Consider the following 20,359-nt stretch of genomic DNA (forward strand, 5'->3'; position numbering starts at 1 on the left):
TGGGACTACAACTCCCATCATCCCTGACCACTGGTCCTGTTAGCTAGGAATGATGGGAGTTGTAGTCCCAAAACAGCTGGAGGGCCACGTTTGCCTGCCTGGGCTAGAGTGTTGGACTAGGACCTGGGAGATGAGGGTCCAACTCTCCATCCGTCATGAAGCTCACTGGGTGACCTTGGGCCAGTCACAGTCTCTTAACCTACCTAACAAGGTCGCTGTAGGGATTAACTTTTTTTAGGTGGGGTGTAAACCATGTACTCCTTGGAGGAAAAGGTGGAGTATAAATGCAATGACTAAGCTCTTCTTCTTACCTGCTTAAGGGGCCAGCCAGGTAGAGATGTCAGTTGCCAACCTGGAATCCAGAGATCTCCATGTGGTTGCAATTGGACCTGTGCCAGTTGCAAACCGTGCCTGGGGGATTGCTATCACTGGTCTGACTCAGTATAAGACAGCTCCCCATTTCCCAGCCTTGTTCTGCACCCACTTCAAGTGCTTTTGCCTAACTGCAACATGTGCTTGAAAAGTGGTCATCCCTCTTGCATGTCTAGATGGAAGTTGGAGAGGGGCCTATGCCACCCACTTTTGCAATAGGTCTTGGAATGCCAGCAGTGGGACAGAGGAAAAGAAGAGGGTCATAGGAAGTTGTCTTATTGCAAATCAGACTAGAACAGATGGAACAGAAGCCTGAGACTGCTATTCTATGTGCACTTACCTGGGAGTAAAGGTAAAGGGACCCCTGACCATTAGGTCCAGTCGTGACCAACTCTGGGGTTGCAGCACTCATCTCGCTTTATTGGCCGAGGGAGCCGGCGTACAGCTTCTGGGTCATGTGGCCAGCATGACTAAGCCGCTTCTGGCGAACCAGAGCAGCGCACGGAAACGCTGTTTACCTTCCCACCTGAGCGGTACCTATTTATCTACTTGCACTTTGACGTGCTTTCGAACTGCTAGGTTGGCAGGAGCAACGGGAGCTCACCCCGTCACAGGGATTCGAACCGCCAACCTTCTGATCGGCAAGTCCTAGGCTCTGTGGTTTAACCCACAGCGCCACCCGCGTCCCTTTGCCTGGGAGTAAGAACCACCAAATATGATGAGACTTATTCCCAAGTCAATATACATAAGCTTTGCACCATTAACTCACCCTAAATCAGAGCACTCCAGTCTAAGCACTTAGCAGATCAAGTATCTCTTATTTGTTCTCCCAGCAGCGGCAGACTATAACTCATCTATGCCAGCTACTTTCTTCAGATGTTGCAGCCACACACTTGAGAGCAGAGCAATCCCCCCTCCCACCTCTCAAAATGAGGTTAGATGCATACCTAGGAAATTTTAGCAAAGGGCCCCTGTTGGAGACACTGAGGAATGTTTTAAGCTTTGCTTGAGAAGCCTTGCAGGAAACCTCAGGAGACGTATTGAGTTCTGAACAACCAAAGGACAAATTCACACGGAATTCTATTTTAAAGAAATACCATTGTCTGATGAAAAAGGAATCCAAAAGAAAAGAAAATACTCTCTCACCAAATGGCGCCTGATGAAATAATAATTATTTTTTAAAGGAGGGAAAGATATCTTTCTTTTTTCTTCCTTTTTTTTTGTTATGAAAGATTTGAACAACAGTTCTTCCAGATGGCTTCAGTAAAAGCCTATTAGTTTAGGTAGATAGTGTCATTTTACTTTTTTTGGGGGGGGGGGGGAACGAAACACCAAACTCTCCTGCCCACATTCCAGACAGGAATTCATATTTCATGCGGGGCCAATTCCATCTCCGAAGCAAATTCACTTACTGTACAGAGCCACCCTCTGAGAAGCAAATACCAAAGCTGAGCTCTGCAAGCGAACCATAAAGATTCGCTTCAGAAAAGTTTTCTTTGCTGCCAGGTCCTAAACACCATCCTCAAGGCAGCTTACTCCCCTGGCTTTTACAAGATTTCATTCTTGGAGGTTTGGCGATTCCAGTGTGAGATGCCGGCAAGGTTTTTCGAAGGATAATTTATTGTGCCGCTTTTAACCACCGGGTTTATGGGACAAAAGTCCCATTGACTCCAGCAATATGGAGCCATGCCTTTCCTGTCTGCCTTCTCGGCACTAAAACCACTAGACTTTTTCTGGTAAGCAAGGCCCCTATAGAACATGCTTCTACCTCTTACATAGGAGCTCTTTCTGTGCTGCCATTATACATGCAATGGTTTACTTCCAGGAACAAGTTTGCCCAATTACAGAGAATTCTTTTATAGGTCCTAACCTCGTCAAAATGTTTCAGGTCTGCAACATTTATAGTCTTGGACACTGCACACTGACTTGTAAGGAAATCCCACTGTGTTCAAGTGTAAATAGCAAAGCTCCATTACTTGATTGATTGATTGATTGGTTATTAATAAGCAATTTTTATGATGGTGAGCCTATTAACAGGAATAATACGATTTTAAATATAAGTACATACAAAAATCACAGGTGCTAGGTTTCGTCTAGATAGGTATATTAGAAGATACAACCCTTTGTCCCCCCCCATACAACAGAATGCAACTGAGTACCCCATTTTCAGATCTGTTTATACATATGCAAATGTATGCAGATTTATTGGCCCAAATCCAGAGATTAGTTGTGCTTAAATCCCATTGCAATAAACTAATCTGCAATTGTAAAAGTTCTGTCCCATCAATTCCAATGGGTCTAAAACACAATTAACTTACCCTGGGTTTGGGTTGCTGCAATAATTGATTAGTTAAACCCCACATTATGAACTGACATGTTTGTGTAACAGGGTAGGAGCCATACTACACAATCCTATACATGTCTTCTCAAAAGTCATGTGTGCATTAGATTGCAGCCCTAATCATTCTTGGCTGATTCCACAGCTAAATATCCCACTGTATCTGCTACAGAGGAAATAAATAGTGTAAGGCACACGGCCCCCTACCAACAACTGCTTTGGTCACAATGCTACACATAAGAACAAGAAACTGCGGTGACATATGAGCCGGATACAGCAAACAATCCCTTCCTCACAGCTGCTGAATTGACTTCGCCTGCTCACATACCTAGGCAGCAAGTGACTGCCTGTGCAAACTTGCCTACCACGTGCAGTGTACCTTGATTGCAGGTACAATTTCAGCCAATGCAGAGCAGATGTAAAAGCTAAACAGTCAGGCATGGAAGAAGACATGATAGCCTTGGACAGATCTTGTCATGCTCAGAGCACTGCAGTGAAGCATGTATCAGTCCCAGACAAGTTCGGTTACCTTCAAGATTAAGAGCAGATTGCTAACCACTGCTGTAAGCAGCTCTAGATAATCAGGACCGTACTAAGAAGTAGGTACCATTTCTTACTTGAACTCCAACAAGGAGATGTTAGGAAATTCCTCACCAGCACCACTGGGCCTGGGGTGATAAGGAAAACTTTCCAGATTGCAACAGGAAAAATGGCTGGAGAAAACAAAGGTGGCTCAAAAATCTTAATGCTTTTTTTATACAGTTACCATTTCTGGGGGAAAGTTTGTACATTGCATGTGCACCACCGTGTGCAATGCACAGGTATGCATTTATGTATTTTACAGAAGGCGTGTGTGCGTTCATGGCATGTGATGGGGCACACATTTCCTATTCAGGCATCATACCTGTGCAAGAAAATCACCATGCCAGAAGCATCCCTGAGCCAAGCACCTGCATTTCCAAATTTACCCCCAACAACCCTTGGGATGTTGCTTGAAGATCTGAAATGTCCAAGGCCAGAGGGAGCTTAGAAGAAGTGAAGGGAGGTCTGTGCTCTGTAAGGAGCCACAGTTCTTAGAAACCAATCCCCTGGTTCTGTGTGAGGAACAGGAGTGGTCAAAGAGAGCTTTATTTATTGGCAGGATCTCTATGCTTTATCACAATATAAAAAGTCCCAGGTTCAGTTTATGGCATCTCCAGGTAAATTTAGAAAAGCCTACAAGTACAGCTTACTAGGCTAGATGGACCAGCCAACTGACCCCATTCTTATTCATAGAAGTGAGTATAATACCTGGCTCTAGGCTTGCTCCTCTGAGCAGATCATAGCATAGCATTGGAAGGGACCACAAGGGTCATCTAGCCCAACCCCCTGCAATGCAGGAATCTTTTGCCCAATGTCAGACTCAAACCCACAATCCTAAGATTTAAGAGTCTCACGTGAATTCATAGATAAGTGAGAGGATGGCATAATAAGATGGCAGTAGGCTCTTCTATCCCAATACTGCCATCCGTTTCCTGGAGCCTATGTGCCTTACACTATTTATTGCCCTATACAAAAACTCAGAACGGAGCTACAGATTTCTGGGTATCATAAATATTTATTTAATTGAATTTCTGCACCGCCCTTCATCCAACGATCACAGGGCAGTTTACAATATAAAAGCATGAAAAGGGATGCCATAATAACAAACAAAAACCATACCTCACCCACGACAAACACGCTGCTATTATTATTATTTATAAAAGGATATGAATGGCAGGAACTCATTACAAGAACTCTGCAATTCTGATCTTCTACCCGAGAAGATGGGGTAGATTTATGAACAGAGGAGCAGAAATTTCCCCAAAAGATAAACAAAAAAAGCTGAGGAGCAACTGGGATGAAGCTGCATGGAATTGAATAGGGAGGGAAAAACCTGCTCAGAAAAGGTGTGCAATCTCTTTTTATGGAGGTTTAAAAGGCTTGGGTGTTTATCTATATATCCCATTATGGTATTTAAGTCAAGGAAAAGTAGAATGCCTGGAGTAGGGAGAGAGACGATCCCTCGTGTTCTTTCCAAAAACTTCTCTGTCTGTCTGTCTGACACACATCCCTCTTCCTACGCATGAACATGACCTTGGGCCAGTCACCATCTCTCAGCCTAACCTACCTCACAGGGTTGTTATGAGGATAAAATGGGGAGAAGAACCATGTGCACCACCTTGAGCTCCTTAGAAGAAATGGTGGCATAGAAATACAATTAATACATGGAAACCCCGCATGGCTTCTGGACCCCCACTTTGGCACGCACACGTCTCTACCCACTCCCGCCAGTCTTCCAGCTGCACTTGATCATAAGGTCAGGGGTTCGAACCCAGCTTCTGCGAACCTAACGTTCGAAAGCACACCGGCGCAAGTAGATAAATAGGTACCGCTGCGGCGGGAAGGTAAACGGCATTTCCGTTGCGCCAGAAGCAGTTTAGTCATGCTGGCCACAGGGCCCAGAAAGCTATCTGTGGACCAACTCTGGCCTGAAAAGGGAGATGAGGGCAGCACCCCATAGTCGCCTTTGACTGGACTTAACCGTCCAGGGGTCCTTTACATTTTACTTACTGCTATATGCAACAAGCAGAGGAGATGCTCATCTTGGCTTTGCCTTTTGCCAGGGGAGTGGCGGGAAAACAGTTTCTCGGGGGATGAGGAAGAAAAAACTTTCAGGATTGAGGGGGCTCGCCTCCTCACCGCCGTCCCCCCTGCGCCCCGTTATCCGCAGAGTACCCAGCCTGCCCCCTTGCCCGTGGGGAGGGGGGAAAGTCATGAATCCTGGTGTCACGCGCTCCCTCAGCCCCGCGCTCTCTCGCCCTCAGGTGCCCGGCTCTCCCCGGAGCCCCTCACTCACCTCGGCCGTCTGGAAGGCGAAGAGGGGCAGCCACGCGACGCCGAGGAGAGCGGCAGCCGGACGACGCCTCCCTGGTCCTGGGGCAGGTAAAGGCGGCGGGGCGGGGCGCAGAGAAGGGAGGCCGCTGCTTCGCAGTGCCGGTTGCGCTCTGACCGCTGGCTCGGGACTGAGAGGAGGCAGAGCGGCGGGCGCCGCATTTAACCGGGGCGGCGTGGGGAGCGGCTGGGGGCCGAGCCCTCCCCCTGGAGGCTGCAGAGAGTGGGGCTGCAGCCCCATGGCGAGTGGCGGGGCTCCGCGGGGCCGGCCCCACCCACGCCCCCGCCGCCTGGCAACGCGCAGGGTGGCGCCGTCTCCTTCCCGCCCTCTCCCACGAAGATCTTCGGGGTGGGGGTGGGCGTGTGTCCCCGAGGCTGTCTCGCAAGGTCAAGGAAGGCGGGAGAGACAGGAGCTCGAGTCTCCAAGGAAGAGACCGGTCCAGTCAGGCTGGCAGTTCATAGAATCGTAGAGCTGGAAGGGACCTTCAGGGATCATCTAGTCCAACCCCCTGCGACGGAGGAATCTCAGCTAAAGCATGCCTGGCAGATGGCCATCCAACCTCTGCTTCGAAACCTCCGAGGAAGGAGAGTCTACCACCTTCCCAGGGAGTTGGTTGGTTGGCTCTTAACTGTTAGAAAGTTCTTCCTGGTGTTTAATTGAAATCTCCTTCCCTGTAGCTTAAAGCCAGTGGTTTGAGTCTTACCCTCCAGAGCAGGGGAAAACGAGCATGCTCCATCTTCCACGTGATGACAGCCCTTTAGATATTTGAAGATCTTTCAAAGGAACGGGAAATTATAATTATTTATTAAAAATTTGCATGCCGCGCTTCATTGGTGCCCAGCATAAAAACACAAGATAAAAACACACAATACATAAGAAAAGTAAGAAAATAAAACAGTAACCCCCAACCCCTCTCAGAAACACATTTAAAAGTATGGCATGTAAAGGGAAATGCATGTATGGTGGTACCTCGGGTTAAGTAGTTAATTCGTTCCGGAGGTCCATTCTTAACCTGAAACTGTTCTTAACCTGAAGCACCACTTTAGTTATGGGGCCTCCTGCTGCCGCTGTGCCGCCAGAGCATGATTTCTGTTCTCATCCTGAAGCAAAGTTCTTAACCTAAGGTAATATTTCTGGATTAGCAGAGTCTGTAACCTGAAGCATATGTAACCTGAGGTACCACTGTATTCACACAAGTTCTCTGCCTGGGGCTGTCAGCCTGGGGCCCTCTAGATAAGGTGGACTACAACTCCCATTCCCATTGGCCAGTAGTTCAGCTGTCTGCGGCTGATGGGAGCTGGCATCTAATAACAACCAGAGGATGCAGTGTTGGTTATCTCTGGTTTCTGCTGTGCCCAACCACATGTCCTCCAGATTTCTAGCTTCCATCATCCCTCACCATTGAGATGTGCTGACAGAAGTAGAGGGCACCAGGTTGGGAAAGGCTTAAAGCAGATACTTGTTTCATCCCACACACCCTATTTTTGCAAATCTGATGGATAGTTTGAACATGGGACCTATCCCTGTCATAGAATATCTTAAATGTGCATACATGGATCTCATCGCCATCACTCTGACACAGGAAGTTTGTTGAAAGGGCACTGACATTCTACATTTCCCCACAAATTTTTTTAAAAAGCAACAGTAGGGACTCTTCCTGCAACACAGACATAACACAGCATGACAAACACCTGGACTGCCTGCCCCTAAATTCGACCCTCACACCACCATAGTCTCTGTTGTTAATATCCTTATTGTTGTTGTTATGTGTGGATTTATTTTCCACTTCATACCAATATGGTTTCTAAGCGGTTTACAGTTGCACAGCATTGTTAAAATACAGAATAATTAATATTGCACCCTGAAATACTCCTGAATATATGGGAAAATAATATCTGAGATACAACAATGTCTCAGCATCTCACCAGACACAGGAGAGCAATTAAAGACAAAGCATAAAGAGATACCTTTCAAGAAACGTGGACCCTTCTCTTTAACTATATTATTGACCAGAATCAAGATCTTGTTATAACCAACTGCTCAGTCTTCTGCATGGATAGATGGCATTAATGTGTTTGAACGTTGAATGTGTAAGCCTAAAGTCTAAAGTCAATGGACAGAACAAACAGCATTAGATGTGCTACTGGATAAGTGTTGAATGGTTCTTGTTTTCATATTTATCTGAAACCAATTTTAAAAATGTTTTAAGAACAATTACACCATACACAATAAAATGATCCCATCCAAACATTAAAATATAAACACCCATTATTAAATCTACCGTAAAACAGCCCCATTAACGCAGCTCAGCATTTAAAATAGGACAAGAGGCTAAAGAGTTATTTGATCAAGTCTTGGCTGATGTTGGAAAGAGTCAATGGGTGTTGTCAACATTGCAGGTCCTATTAAAGATTGGGGGTGCCTGCATATGATGTTATCAGGCATTAAGCTATCCAATCTGTATTGGCCTTTTAAAGATTTAGGGCCTTCTAGTACACCTTCTGTGCAAAGAATGTATGACCCACATTTGGCTCTGGGTGGCTTTAAGCTTCATCACTTAAATTGGGGTAAACAGGAGTAATCGAGTGTAGACGTGTGAAGGAAATCAGACCTGCTGAGGTACATGTGACTCCTACAAATGTAAACAAGAATCTTGGCACAGATTAGACTCGTACTATCCTGAGAGTGCTTCACTGGCCAGCACATGAACTGGACATTAATAGCATTTCATTGCTTTTTATGTTAGTGATGTGTTTAATTGCATGGAATTTCCTTGGCAGGACAGCAATCATGCCTCCATTTAATTTGCCTTGAGCGCTTCATGTTGCTGCCTGTCCAGAAGAGGGTGGTAAGGACAGCTGTGTTCAGGTAGAAATATCAATCATGAAACATGTCCATCAAATTCTGACTTTACATAATTGAAAAATTATTCACACGTTCTGAGGCTTTTTATCCGCAGTCATCAATAGCCGGGAAGGGGTTTTGTTTTTCTCCTTTATTCCACTGTTGGTATGTGTTTGGAAACATTCTTTCTGTTTGGTGCAGAGCTGGACTGGGGAGGGGGGGACCCAGAGCTTAGCCAAGTTAGTAGAAACTGGCAAGGATGATACTTTCAGATGTCAAATAAACTACCAGGAGATAAGAAGAGTATCTGCTCTAAAGAAGTTGTCTCTTGGTCTTGGTACAACCTGATTCTTGGTACAACCAGGCCTCACCTGGAGGTATTATGTACAGTTCTGGGCCCTGAAGTATAGGAAGGATATCAACAAACGAAGAGGTTCAAAGGAGAGCAACAAAGATAGATGAGATGATAAAGAGGTGATACAATAGCCGCTTTCAAATATTTGAAGGACTGGCACGTAGATGATGGAGAAAGTTGTTCTCTGGTGCTCTAGGGGGCAGGCCCTGGACCAATAGGTTCAACTTACAAGATAAGGGATTTGAAGTAAACATGGACTGCCTTGGGAAGTGGCAGATTCTCTTTCGTTAGCTGTTTTTAAGCAGAGACTGGATGGCCAGCTATCAGGGATCTTATAGCAGCAGCTTCCCTACAGTTGCAGAGGGTTAGACTAGAGAACCTTTTGAGATATTTTCCATCTCTACAGTTCTATAGTTAAAATTAGCCGTTTGCGAATACCCTTTAATACTGATAGTGATAATGGCTTGCAGCTGCAGAAATCCCCACTTGTGTGTTAATTATCAGTTGGCATACCATTCACATGAGACCAAAGGGAAGAAAAATGGTGGAGCTGGGCATTTTGATCAAAAGTGGCAGTTCCACATTAAGTTACATTATGAATTAATAAATAGGTCACCAGATTGGTCAATAGATGTATAGATAAATATTGCATAACATCATGTGAATTATAGATTCGTGAAAAGGGCCAAATGGTTCTGAACCCCATGTAGCCACTGGCCAAGATTCTGTGACATGCAATATTCATGGCTCAAAAACAATCGCCTCATCAGGAAGCTACCTGGCTTACATTTTAACACTTGCTGGATCCGGGAGTTAGAAGGGTCTCTACATGCAGCCTACTCCTCCAAACTCATAATATTATATTTCCTAGCACTGCTTTGCAGAGCCATCTGAATCCTGGATGGGAGCTCAAGCACTGGAAGAGAAGTGCTTTAGAGACATTAAAGCTCCATCCCAGCTAACAACGCAACACATTGGTGCAGACATGACCAAGTAATAATATGACACAATACTCAAAGCCTTGTATGGATTCACTATAATCAATGTCAGAAGGAACGAATAATTCCCTGTAATGCTAAACATATACCATGTGCCAGAAAGCCATTGCTCATGGACTTTGACGAATGTAAATTTAAACCAGATGATGGACGTTGGGTGGTCTCCAGTAGATTTGAAATCTGAAGATGGAACATGGAAATAGTTCAGCCAACAAAAATTTTAAGAACAATAGACCGTTGTGGTGTAAGAACAGGGTAGATGTGGTCCACTGGGCTGAGCATGCCAAGTGACTGGGCTTCCAAACTGCATTTCACAAGGTGACACAAAGCAGAAAGAGACAATAGTTTTACAGTGAGGCAAAGGTGGTGTGATAGAAGCACAAGGAATATAGGAAGCTTCCTTCTACTGAGTCAGACCCATGGTCCATCTAGCCTAGTATTGCTTGCATAAGCTTCCAGTGACTCTCAAAGCTTTCAAGCATGAATTTTTCCCAGCCCTACCTGGAGATGCTGGGGATTGAACCTGGGACCTTCTGCATGCAAAGCAGATGCTCTACCAATGAGCTATGGCTCTTCCACTAATACAGCCTTCCCTATCCCTGTCTTATATAATCAACACTGCTTTCGCTGTGGTTATTTTACAGACCTTTAAGCCAGGGATAAGGAACCTGTGGCCCTCCAGATGTAGGTGGACTACAGTTCCCACCATTCCTGACGGGAGCTGATGGGAACTGGAGTTTAACAACATCTGAAGGGCTAGTTTCACCATCCCTGATTTAAGCTTTGATGTAATTGTCAGTTTGTAGCTTTTACATTTCATTTCCCTCTAACCTTACTGTTTACAATGTACACACACAGAGCTCTCTCTCTCTCTCTCTCTCTCTCTCTCTCTGTGTGTGTGTGTGTGTACCTACACCTGTCATCTTAGAATAACACATTATGCCACTCTTGTACACCAAAACCTATTCCACAATTGTTGTTGTTTAGTCGTGTCCGACTCTTCGTGACCCCATGGACCGGAGCATGCCAGGCACTCCTGTCTTCCACTGCCTCCCACAGTTTGGTCAAACTCATGCTGGTAGCTTCAAGAACACTGTCCAACCATCTCGTCCTCTGTCGTCCCCTTCTCCTTGTGCCCTCCATCTTTCCCAACATCAAGGTCTTTTCCAGGGAGTCTTCTCTTCTCATTCGCTCAACTTTAAGACGCTTTGTTTTCATAAAGCATGGGCTGTTTCTGAATTCTGTTCAGGTGCCACAGAGTTCTAGGAATGCAGCAAAGAGATAGAGCTAGGATCAAAGCTGTCATTACAGGAGCTGAGATGCTGGGTAATTTGCAAAACATACCAAAAAGAGTTCAGTCAATTTCTGTGTCCTTGCATAATTACCCAGCTGTTGGCCGTTTAGGCTCCTAAGCCCTATCAGATCAAAGTGCATGCTTATGAGTACTTGGAAGCAAGTCCCATTGTGTCCAGCAAGGTTTTCTCCCAGGTAAGCATCTACAGGATTGCAGTCTTGTTGCAGGCTTTCTTTTCTCTCCTTCCATCAATGAACACACATGCATAAAATATACAGGCAAAAGAAACTTCAGTGCTTATAGCTCTGTACCAGAGCGAGCTGCAACATGAAGAGTTTTTCCACCACCAGGCATCCCAGTTCCTATATATATCAGCAGAAATGTGATCAATGTTGAGCTTCTATATAACCTGCTACCCTCAAATATACCCACCAGACCACACCACGGCTGTCAGTTTTAAAATGCCATACCTGGGTAAAGGCAACAGTTTTGCACAAGTGGCATTTTCTTGGAAGGTATCTTGTGCTTTTGCAGTAAATCTCCTGGTATGGATTGCCCAGGATTCGAAAGGTTTCAACTTCAAGGAGTAGAGAATTGTCAGCATGTTGTCAGTCCAGTTTATGTGCGGGCAAGCATCATTGTCAGCTTTGCTTGGGATAAAGCCTCACACTGCCCCAAAGGACAGAAGTGGCTTGTGAGGAAGTTAGAGGACTGAAAGTAGGTCACAGGAGATAGGACAGTTAAGGAGAAGGAAGTCCAGAGTAAGGGAGTAAAAACAGACAAGGAACCTGGAACCTGGGAAAAGGGCAGAGGAGACGGGACTGAGCAAAACAATAAGAGGAGATAACAAACCAGTTGGCTGAAGCCTTCGGGTGGCTTAATAACATTGTTGGATGTTGCAAAGAACAGTGTTCTTTCCTGTTGGATTTATGTTTCCTTACCAAAGTACATCCTTGGTAGATGAGCCATCTTAAAGGGATTCTCATTTAATAGAGTACATTTCAGCTATTATTCTTCTATTTCTGCCAAGATATGTTATTCAACATGCAATAGGAGGTTTATATAACCACGTCTGGAATTTAAGGGCTGAATCAAAGAAATAATTTATCCTGGGCTGTTGGACACTATAATAAATTATTGTGTTATACCACCTTGTTATTTCACACTGTGGAAGTGTACCTAGAGAAAGAGAGACAGGTATGTTGCTGAATGGCACAATATCACAGGCCAGTGGAGGAATCCAGTAATCAGTGTGATACATGAGGCTGCTGATCATGTGTTCTGGCTTTTCAATGATACACCTGAGCTCCCTTTACTTATACCTGTGGTTCTACTCTGCTGCCTCCAATGTAGATCCAATCCAGAGCAAGCTGACCCTCTCCGAAATGGAGTGCGCAGGTACCTTCAGCTCCCATCTGACCGGACTGTGCTGATAGTCCATGCAAAAGTTGCTCAGAAATCGTATGGCAGTGAAAAGAGGTAGGAAATCAGCTTGAACTTCCCGTTAAAATCAGAATTTTAATGAGGCTTTCCACAGTAGAGAGACTAAACAAGTGGCATGTGTGTGCGTATGTGCTCTGCGCAGTGGCGTAGCGTGGGTTGTCAGCACCCGGGGCAAGGCAAGTAATTTGCACCCCCTAACCCGTGGATTTGCGCCCCCTAACCCTACCCCCCAGATGTTGCGCCCGGTGTGGCCGGCCCCCCTTGCACCCCCCACGCTATGCCACTGGCTCTGCGTGAAATGAATTGTGGGTCTCATGGTGTTTCAGTAGTTTTTCAAGCACACCCAGCTCTGCTTCTAAGGTATTCAATTCCCTTTCTTAGGTCACATCCACACTATAACATATAAGGCAGCGGTGACCAAACTCGGCCCTCCAGCTGTTTTGGGACTATAATTCCCATCATCCCTGACTACTGGTCCTGTTAGCTAGGGATGATGGGAGTTGTAGTCCAAAAACAGCTGGAGGGACAAGTTTGGCCACCACGGCCCAAAGAATCCTGAAAGTGGTAGTTTACCTCCTCATGGAGCTACAACTCCCATCACCTATAACAAACTATAGTTCACAGGATTCTTTGGTGGAATCACCATTTCCAGGAAATGCATAGAGCCAGAATTCACTCGTGTTGCCAGTGTAGAACATTTGCAGTAGATTCCCCCACTTCTTGCTTAACACTTATTACACTGTGTTGTTGAAACCTGAATTGTTTCCACTAGCAATGGAGGATAAATTATTGTTTTATATGACCTTTCATACACATCTGAAGGCAGCCCTGTTTCAGGAACCCTTTAATGTTTGATGTTTTGTTTTGTTCCTTTATATTTTGTTGAAAACCACCCAGAGTAGCTAGGGTAACCCAGTCAGATAGGTGGGATACAAGAAATAAACCATCATTATTATAAATTATTGCTATTATTACTTTGTTTTGAATTTTAATGCAAAACTCCCTAATTTGTACCTCTAGTAACAATACATGAACTGAAACACAGCTATCCTTCAAAAGAACTGGCCCTAAACTTGTTAGGCTGAAGTCTAAATGAGTCAGATGGGACCCCGTCCTGTAATGAACATCCTCAAAAAATACTATTATGGCATCGGAGTATAAAACCACCCATTCTGGTGTGTTTTATTACCAACATTTTTACGCACTACCAATGCAGCATGAATCCTAGCCATTCACGTGAGTTTAAAGACAGCGGAAACCCAAATAAAACACAGGAAAACACGTTTCCAAACCTTTGGACCTCAATTTATTTGTGTTGGTCTAAGGATCTCGCTGTGAATGTAAACTCTGTTCCCAGCCTGTGAAACTTCCACATTCCAGGCTGAGACAGTCACAGGGACAAGTCCTCCCTCTGCTCAAGGAGAAGCGAAGAAACGAGAGCTTTCCCCTCTATATAATCACCACCATCTTCCACAGTAGGAGGTCATGTTGAGCTTGCTGTGCCTCTGATAGATGTGGCTACTCCATGTTGATGTCTGGAGCCCAGATCATAACAAGAGACCCCTGTGCCTGTTCAGCACTATGGAAAGTAATTTGGTTAAAACATGAACAATGAGAACAATTCCGTATGTTGGAAACAATTAAAAACAATTCCATATACAAAGTAATGACCTGTCCAAGGCTATCCTACGAATGTTATGGCTCATCAGGAATCGGAACATGTGTGTCCCAGATTGAACCATGACAGCTTAGTCCTTTTCCCATTCCACCGCTCTTTAATATTGGTGATCATTTGGTTATCCAGAAGGTTGTAATAGGAATTCTGTGTGCATATTGTACACAAATCCTTGTACAATATACATAGCAATGCTATCTTGGTATTAAATCTTATATAAATTAATAAGAAAAAAAGATTTCTGAAAAGTTATATTTATAGGTGCCCCTTCATATTTTATTTTATTTAGTTTATTGATTTGGTCTTTCAAATTAGCATCTTAGAGATATATCAAACATAAATCATAAAAACAAGATTCCAAGGAATCTCCTGGACTTCTATCCTCCCTTTGTGGGTCCTATTATTGATCATTTCCTCCTGCATCTTTTAAGATGATCCAGATCTTTTACATCTCCATTGTGTCCAGAATTCACCTACAAGTGATATTCCAATCCTGCTAACGATTTTACCTGCTTAAACAGCCCCTTCATATTTTCTAACCTTGTGGATGTATTTAGGAAAGGAATTAATATATGGCCCTCTTTGTTTGCTTTTTTTTTTGTCCCACCCCTGCCCCATTTTGTTGCTTAAAAAAAAAAACAGCATTTCCACACTTGCCTTTTTTTCCTGCATGTTGCCTTGTGCAAGCCTTCGTTGTATCTATTTATAAAATAATGGCAATGTAGTTTGTATCACAATTCTCCAGGGGGGGAGGGGGAAACCACACCTCTTGTCAGTGAAGTGTTCTTAGCTTAATCATTTACTTTTTCTTTTCTTCTCAGGTTTTTCTGCCCCCCGCCTTGCGTTTACCTGACTGGACCAGGCTGGAAGTTGAAGAAGGAAGACATGAAAGGTATGGCATATGTCATCTGAAGTCTTCTCCGCTGTTGCCATTAATTCTTCTCTGAGCGATAATGGACTTGGGGGACAGAGTCCCTTGATGGGCAGTTGGGCTGCCCAACCCCAAATACCACTGTATTTCTATTTAAATTATAGTAATTATTTCTAAGTTTGCATCTACTGTATACATAAAAGTCACCATCATGGGCAAATTGTTGTTCTCTTTTTTGTTGATGTAGCTCCTCCCCCCCCCCCAATGAATGAATAAGTGCCTACTTTAGAATCAGTAGGTGCCCAGTTTAGATCTCACCTCTGCTCTGAACTCACTACGTGTCTTAGGCAAGCTCAGCCCCAGTTGCTTCCATCTGCAATAGGGTGTGTGTGTGTAATATTATTTACTCAAGTCACAGGGCTCTTGCAAAGATTGCAGCTAGATAATGCACATGGGGCGCTTTGAATGTTGAAAAGCACTATATGCTCAATGCCACCCATTCTCAACTGAGCCAGCACTATGTTCTCACGCCATGCAACTATGCTTTTCATCTGGAGCTATGCAGAGTCCCTGTTGATACCTCCTTTCTTAGCCTAAGGGTGTCCCTGCTCCTTTTGATCATTCTTTGCCATAGGACACCGAGGGGAATCAACAGGACATGTGTCTACTTAGGTCAAAGTTTACCTTGGCCTCTGCTTCCTAGTAGACTTGACAGATTATTGACTGCAGTGGCTACAGAGAAGCCCACCACCACCCGACTATCAGCCTGTAAAAACACCACAAAATATGGAGCAGTTGGGCTTCAGGCTGGGCTGCCAACTGCAGGAAATGTGTCCAGACCACAGGGAGAGTTTTACAGCCTCAGGATTTGCTGACACATCAAGGGGCAGAGGAAGGTGATAACACAAAAACCGGCATTGCTTTGAAAGGGGAGATCGGGGTCTGCATTTGAACATTATTTACCTGTTAATCCACTTTCCCTTCCTTCAAATTAGACCAGAGCAGTCCACACCTGCAGGTATTTGGAATTTGTATATGTGAAGCAACTTCAATCTTCCCTGTTCTTGCCTGCAGGCTATCTCTCTTGCAGTCGAATAATAGAATTATAATGCTTTCTAATTCTTGATTTGGCTATGTCAGTTAAGTGTGAACAGGGCATGCACACAAATAGCTGTACGTGCAACTTTGGGGGGGGGGTAATTTTAAGAAAAATCCCCGGGCAAGAAGTGTGCAAAGGCACCCAGTCAAGCAATTGTAAATGTGCTTGTGCAGTTTTCTGGCTTTGTGCAAATCAGAGGGATCAAAAGAAATATATAGATCCCTATTCCCAGGAGCAAGGGACGCGGGTGGCGCTGTGGGTAAAAGCCTCAGCGCCTAGGACTTGCCGACCGCATGGTTGGCGGTTCGAATCCCCGCGGCGGGGTGCGCTCCCATCGTTCAGTCCCAGCGCCTGCCAACCTAGCAGTTCAAAAGCACCCCCGGGTGCAAGTAGATAAATAGGTACCGCTTTATAGCGGGAAGGTAAACGGTGTTCTGTGTGCTGCGCTGGCTCACCAGATGCAGCTTGTCACGCTGGCCACGTGACCCGGAAGTGTCTTCAGACAGCGCTGGCTCCCGGCCTATAGAGTGAGATGAGCGCACAACCCTAGAGTCTGGCAAGACTGACCCGTACGGGCAGGGGTACCTTTACCTTTTTTATGCCCAGGAGCATACTGGAAATAGGCTAGTGCACAACCAGACGAGAAATGAAAGCATAGAAGGAGGAGGAGCAGAAAGTGACAATTGAGGCACCCACTCAAAAGCACGGGGGGGGGGGGCATCTGTGACCCCACGTGGGCAGTTTGGAACCCAATTTGTCATATTTTTCCCATATCAGGCGAACCCGAATTTACAAGGGGGAAAGCAATGAGATTACTGCTCTTTGAGGTTAATTTCTTGGACACTGTGCAAATTAAATGGGAACACAAACAGCTGCAAGCACACAGTAAACTCCAGTGTGAACAAGCCCTGCTATGCTGGAACATAGGAGCTCCTATTATTTCTTTTCAACACCCTCTTTTTAGATGGAGATAAAAACTGACCACAAAGAATTCTTTGAGAATATCAACAAGCATGTGGACAGGGTTCATTTTGCATATCAGGTGTCGCTAGTGAGGTACTCTGCGTATGTTGCTGCTTCCTAGAGGTCATCATGAGATCTCTGCTTCACTTCCTTTCCTTCTCCTGCCAAAGATCCAACAGACTTCAGTTCCAAAGTATGTGGCTATATAGGACTCGATGGCACAAGCAGCAGCCACGTGGAGACCCAGAAGCTAAACTTTGAGGAGCAGCTAGATTCAAAGGTAAGCAGCAAATTAAGGCTCAGTGGTAGAACATCTGCATTGCACACAGAAGGCCTCAGGTCAATCTCCAACATCTGTAGGTAGGGCTGGGAGAGAGCCTTGTCTGAAACCCTGGAGAGCCCCTTGAGGTCACTGTAAACACACCTGAGCTAGATGGACCACATCTGATCTACATCTGCTCTACATCTCATCTCAGCTAGATCTGAGCTAGATGGACCACATCTGAGCTAGATGGACCATCTGAACTAGACAGACCAATGGCAGCTCCCTATATTCCTAAGGTGGATCTGTTCAGGGCAGATATGATATGTATTGTTAATAAACCCAGCTCACGCTTAAAAAAAATAATGATGATGATGGATCTCAAAACATAACAATTTGTGCCTTGCACTGAACATATTTATGCTCATTCTTTTTTAAAACTGCTGCTGCTTTTTTTGCAGAGTGGGGATGCTGTTTCCTGATTTTTGCAGTGATTTGAGGCATGGCCCAGTCAAATTCATTGTTTTCAATGGGAGACTTCAGTTTATACTGAATTTAACCCACAAGAAACACTTGCTTAAATCTATTTGGCTTTAAGCCTGCCGTCCTATACAGTTACCTGAGAATAAAACTCTGAGCTTACTTCTGAGTAGGTATGCATTAGATTGTGCCCTCTTTGCCATTCTTTTTCTCTGTTTGCTTTTACAGTATTTTACAGTATTTTAAATACTATAGTTTAGAGTGAAATCTTATACGTCTCGCAAGGGCAATTACATATTAGAAATTGTGCCTTATCAACTGATCAGTGCCAGCCTTGAGACATGCTGAGGAAAAAGATGTGGAGCATGGCTGGAGTTGTAGTGAGAGTTCAAACAAGTCGAAGCCTCATAAGCAGTGACATTTTGCAAGAAAACAGAGCTCAAAGGGGATTGTTTGAGCCAAGGACTCAGGTACAGTCATCCAAAACCAGCAGGTGGTGTTATGTGTACAGCCATTCACAGGGTTCCACTGTGCACAGGGATAAAGGCAAGGTCCATAACTTGTGCAACTTGGCACTATGTCATCATGATGGCCGATGTGCATGAAAGGTATAGATAAGCAGGGATCAGAATCAGATAAGGTATACCACACATCATACAACCCAGCCAATGTGATCCTCACTGGGACTGCCAGTGAGTTAGAAGTTGGGTCTTTCCATCTGCCATGCAATGGCAGTTAGGATCCATTTATTTGTTGTTTGTTTGTTTGTGTTTTATAAATTCTACTCCTCAGCCAGATAAGGCTCCCAGATCAGATTATTATTTTTTAAGAAAACACCCAACTCCCTGCCCTGATGCTTACAATTTTAAGAGGCAAGGCACAAAAGGAAAATGAACAGGAAGGGAGGAGGAAAAAGGCAAACTCCAGTTCAAGTTTTTAGTTGTAAGTTCTAATGACAAGCTGGTATGGAAAGGAAAGGGGACATCAAAAGTCACTGGTCTCTAATATAATACCCTTGAATACCTTCTTTTCCCTTCCCTAATGCTGCCAGGTTGTTGGCAGTCTCATTGAACAAGCAAACTTTATTGGTATTTTTTGGGTATTTGAAAAGATTTTATTGGATTTTTACAGTTTTATATTCAATCAAACAACACAATATAACACTTGTCATATAAAAGAAAAAGAACCACCTCCACCCCCATGAGTTCCCTCAACTTCCCCTTCTGGTTCTTTAAATATTTACTACTTCTGCTTATTTATTACCTTATTTTTATAATCTTATGCCTTAATACTCTTATTTTCTTATCAGTTTTATATCAAATTTTCCTTCATGATTACATCTTATAGTCAATTTCATTCCATGTTATCCTTACTTAACCTTTTTTCTTATTTTCTTACTTGTGTTTAATCAAACCCTGCTAGTGAGGCCATATCTTTACAGTATTTCTGTAAATACAACATAAAAGGTTCCCAGTCTTTTTTAAATTCTTCTTTATCATTGTGTCTCTGGTTCTTTCTGTCAGTTTTGCCATTTCTGCATATTCCATAAGCTTGACTTGCCATTCTTCTTTCATTGGTATGTTGTCGTCCTTCCATTTTTGGGCTAGTAGAATCCAAGCCGCCGTTGTAGAATACAAAAACAGCTTCTTCCTTCTTTTTGTAGTTCCTGTCCTATTACACCCAACATAAAAGCTTCTGGTTTTTTAACAAAGGTTATTTTAAACATCTTCTTCGGTTCATCATATGTCATTTCCCAATAACTTTTAATTATTTTACAATTCCACCACATGTGGTAAAACATACCTTCTTTCTCTTTACACTTCCAGCACTTATTAGCACTTGTTCTGTACATTTTTGCCAGTTTGACAGGAGTAAGCTTTGTTTCTTTTTAAAACTGAAAATCCCCTTCTGTGGTTTTGATAAAAATCCCTCCTCTGAAGCTGCTGTTTGCATTGGGAGAGAATCCATCATTGGCGTTACAGAACAGACGATGCATGCCACACAGGGTTATACAGTCCTACAGACTGCCGGGACACAGGCTCACTCCTCCTTCTCCCAAGCCCTGGAAGTGTTTGCCTAGCTTAGGGAAGAAGACACAATGCTCCAATAGAGTCCAAGAGTCCTCCTGCTTCATCCCCCACCACCCAAAAAAGGTGGGGGTACTGCGTACCATTGCTAGGAAGAAAAAGCAGTGCCACAATCCAATATGAAATCCGAATGTTGTGAAATTTCGACACAGTGCTCGCATTTACCATCCTTCCCAGTTCTGATTCTATATGAGCTGTGGAGCCACTTTGGAGCCAAGCCACCAAAATATAGCCACCAGATTAAAAGGATATGGGGTCCATTCCTAAAAATAAACGTGTGATGTTATTGGAACACCAAGTGATTTCCCATTACCACTCCTTTGCCATTGGATAAACAAGCATCGTGACATCTTAAACATGGCCT

The 20,359-nt window shown here is 44.2% G+C and overlaps 2 protein-coding genes across 3 annotated transcripts in view; one reads left to right on the forward strand and one right to left on the reverse strand.

Annotated features, from left to right (window-relative positions):
• MATN4 (matrilin 4) overlaps positions 1 to 5,708 on the reverse strand; it is a 37,683-nt gene extending 31,975 nt beyond the window's left edge. Inside the window, exon 1 of one of the 2 annotated variants that reach the window (XM_083446910.1) lies at positions 5,589 to 5,708. The gene's annotated coding sequence lies outside the window, so the exon portion shown is untranslated. The remainder of the gene's footprint in view (positions 1 to 5,588) is intronic. The other variant, XM_083446909.1, reaches the window with a different exon arrangement.
• RBPJL (recombination signal binding protein for immunoglobulin kappa J region like) overlaps positions 1 to 20,359 on the forward strand; it is a 39,895-nt gene that overhangs the window by 8,543 nt on the left and 10,993 nt on the right. Inside the window, exons 2-5 of the mRNA XM_083446971.1 lie at positions 5,557 to 5,674; positions 12,469 to 12,594; positions 15,055 to 15,125; positions 17,337 to 17,446. Of these exons, the coding sequence (XP_083303097.1) occupies positions 5,557 to 5,674; positions 12,469 to 12,594; positions 15,055 to 15,125; positions 17,337 to 17,446 (425 nt within the window). The remainder of the gene's footprint in view (positions 1 to 5,556; positions 5,675 to 12,468; positions 12,595 to 15,054; positions 15,126 to 17,336; positions 17,447 to 20,359) is intronic.

The sequence above is a fragment of the Podarcis tiliguerta genome, assembly GCF_965153285.1.
Source record: "Podarcis tiliguerta genome assembly, chromosome: 6".
Lineage (NCBI taxonomy): Eukaryota > Metazoa > Chordata > Lepidosauria > Squamata > Lacertidae > Podarcis > Podarcis tiliguerta.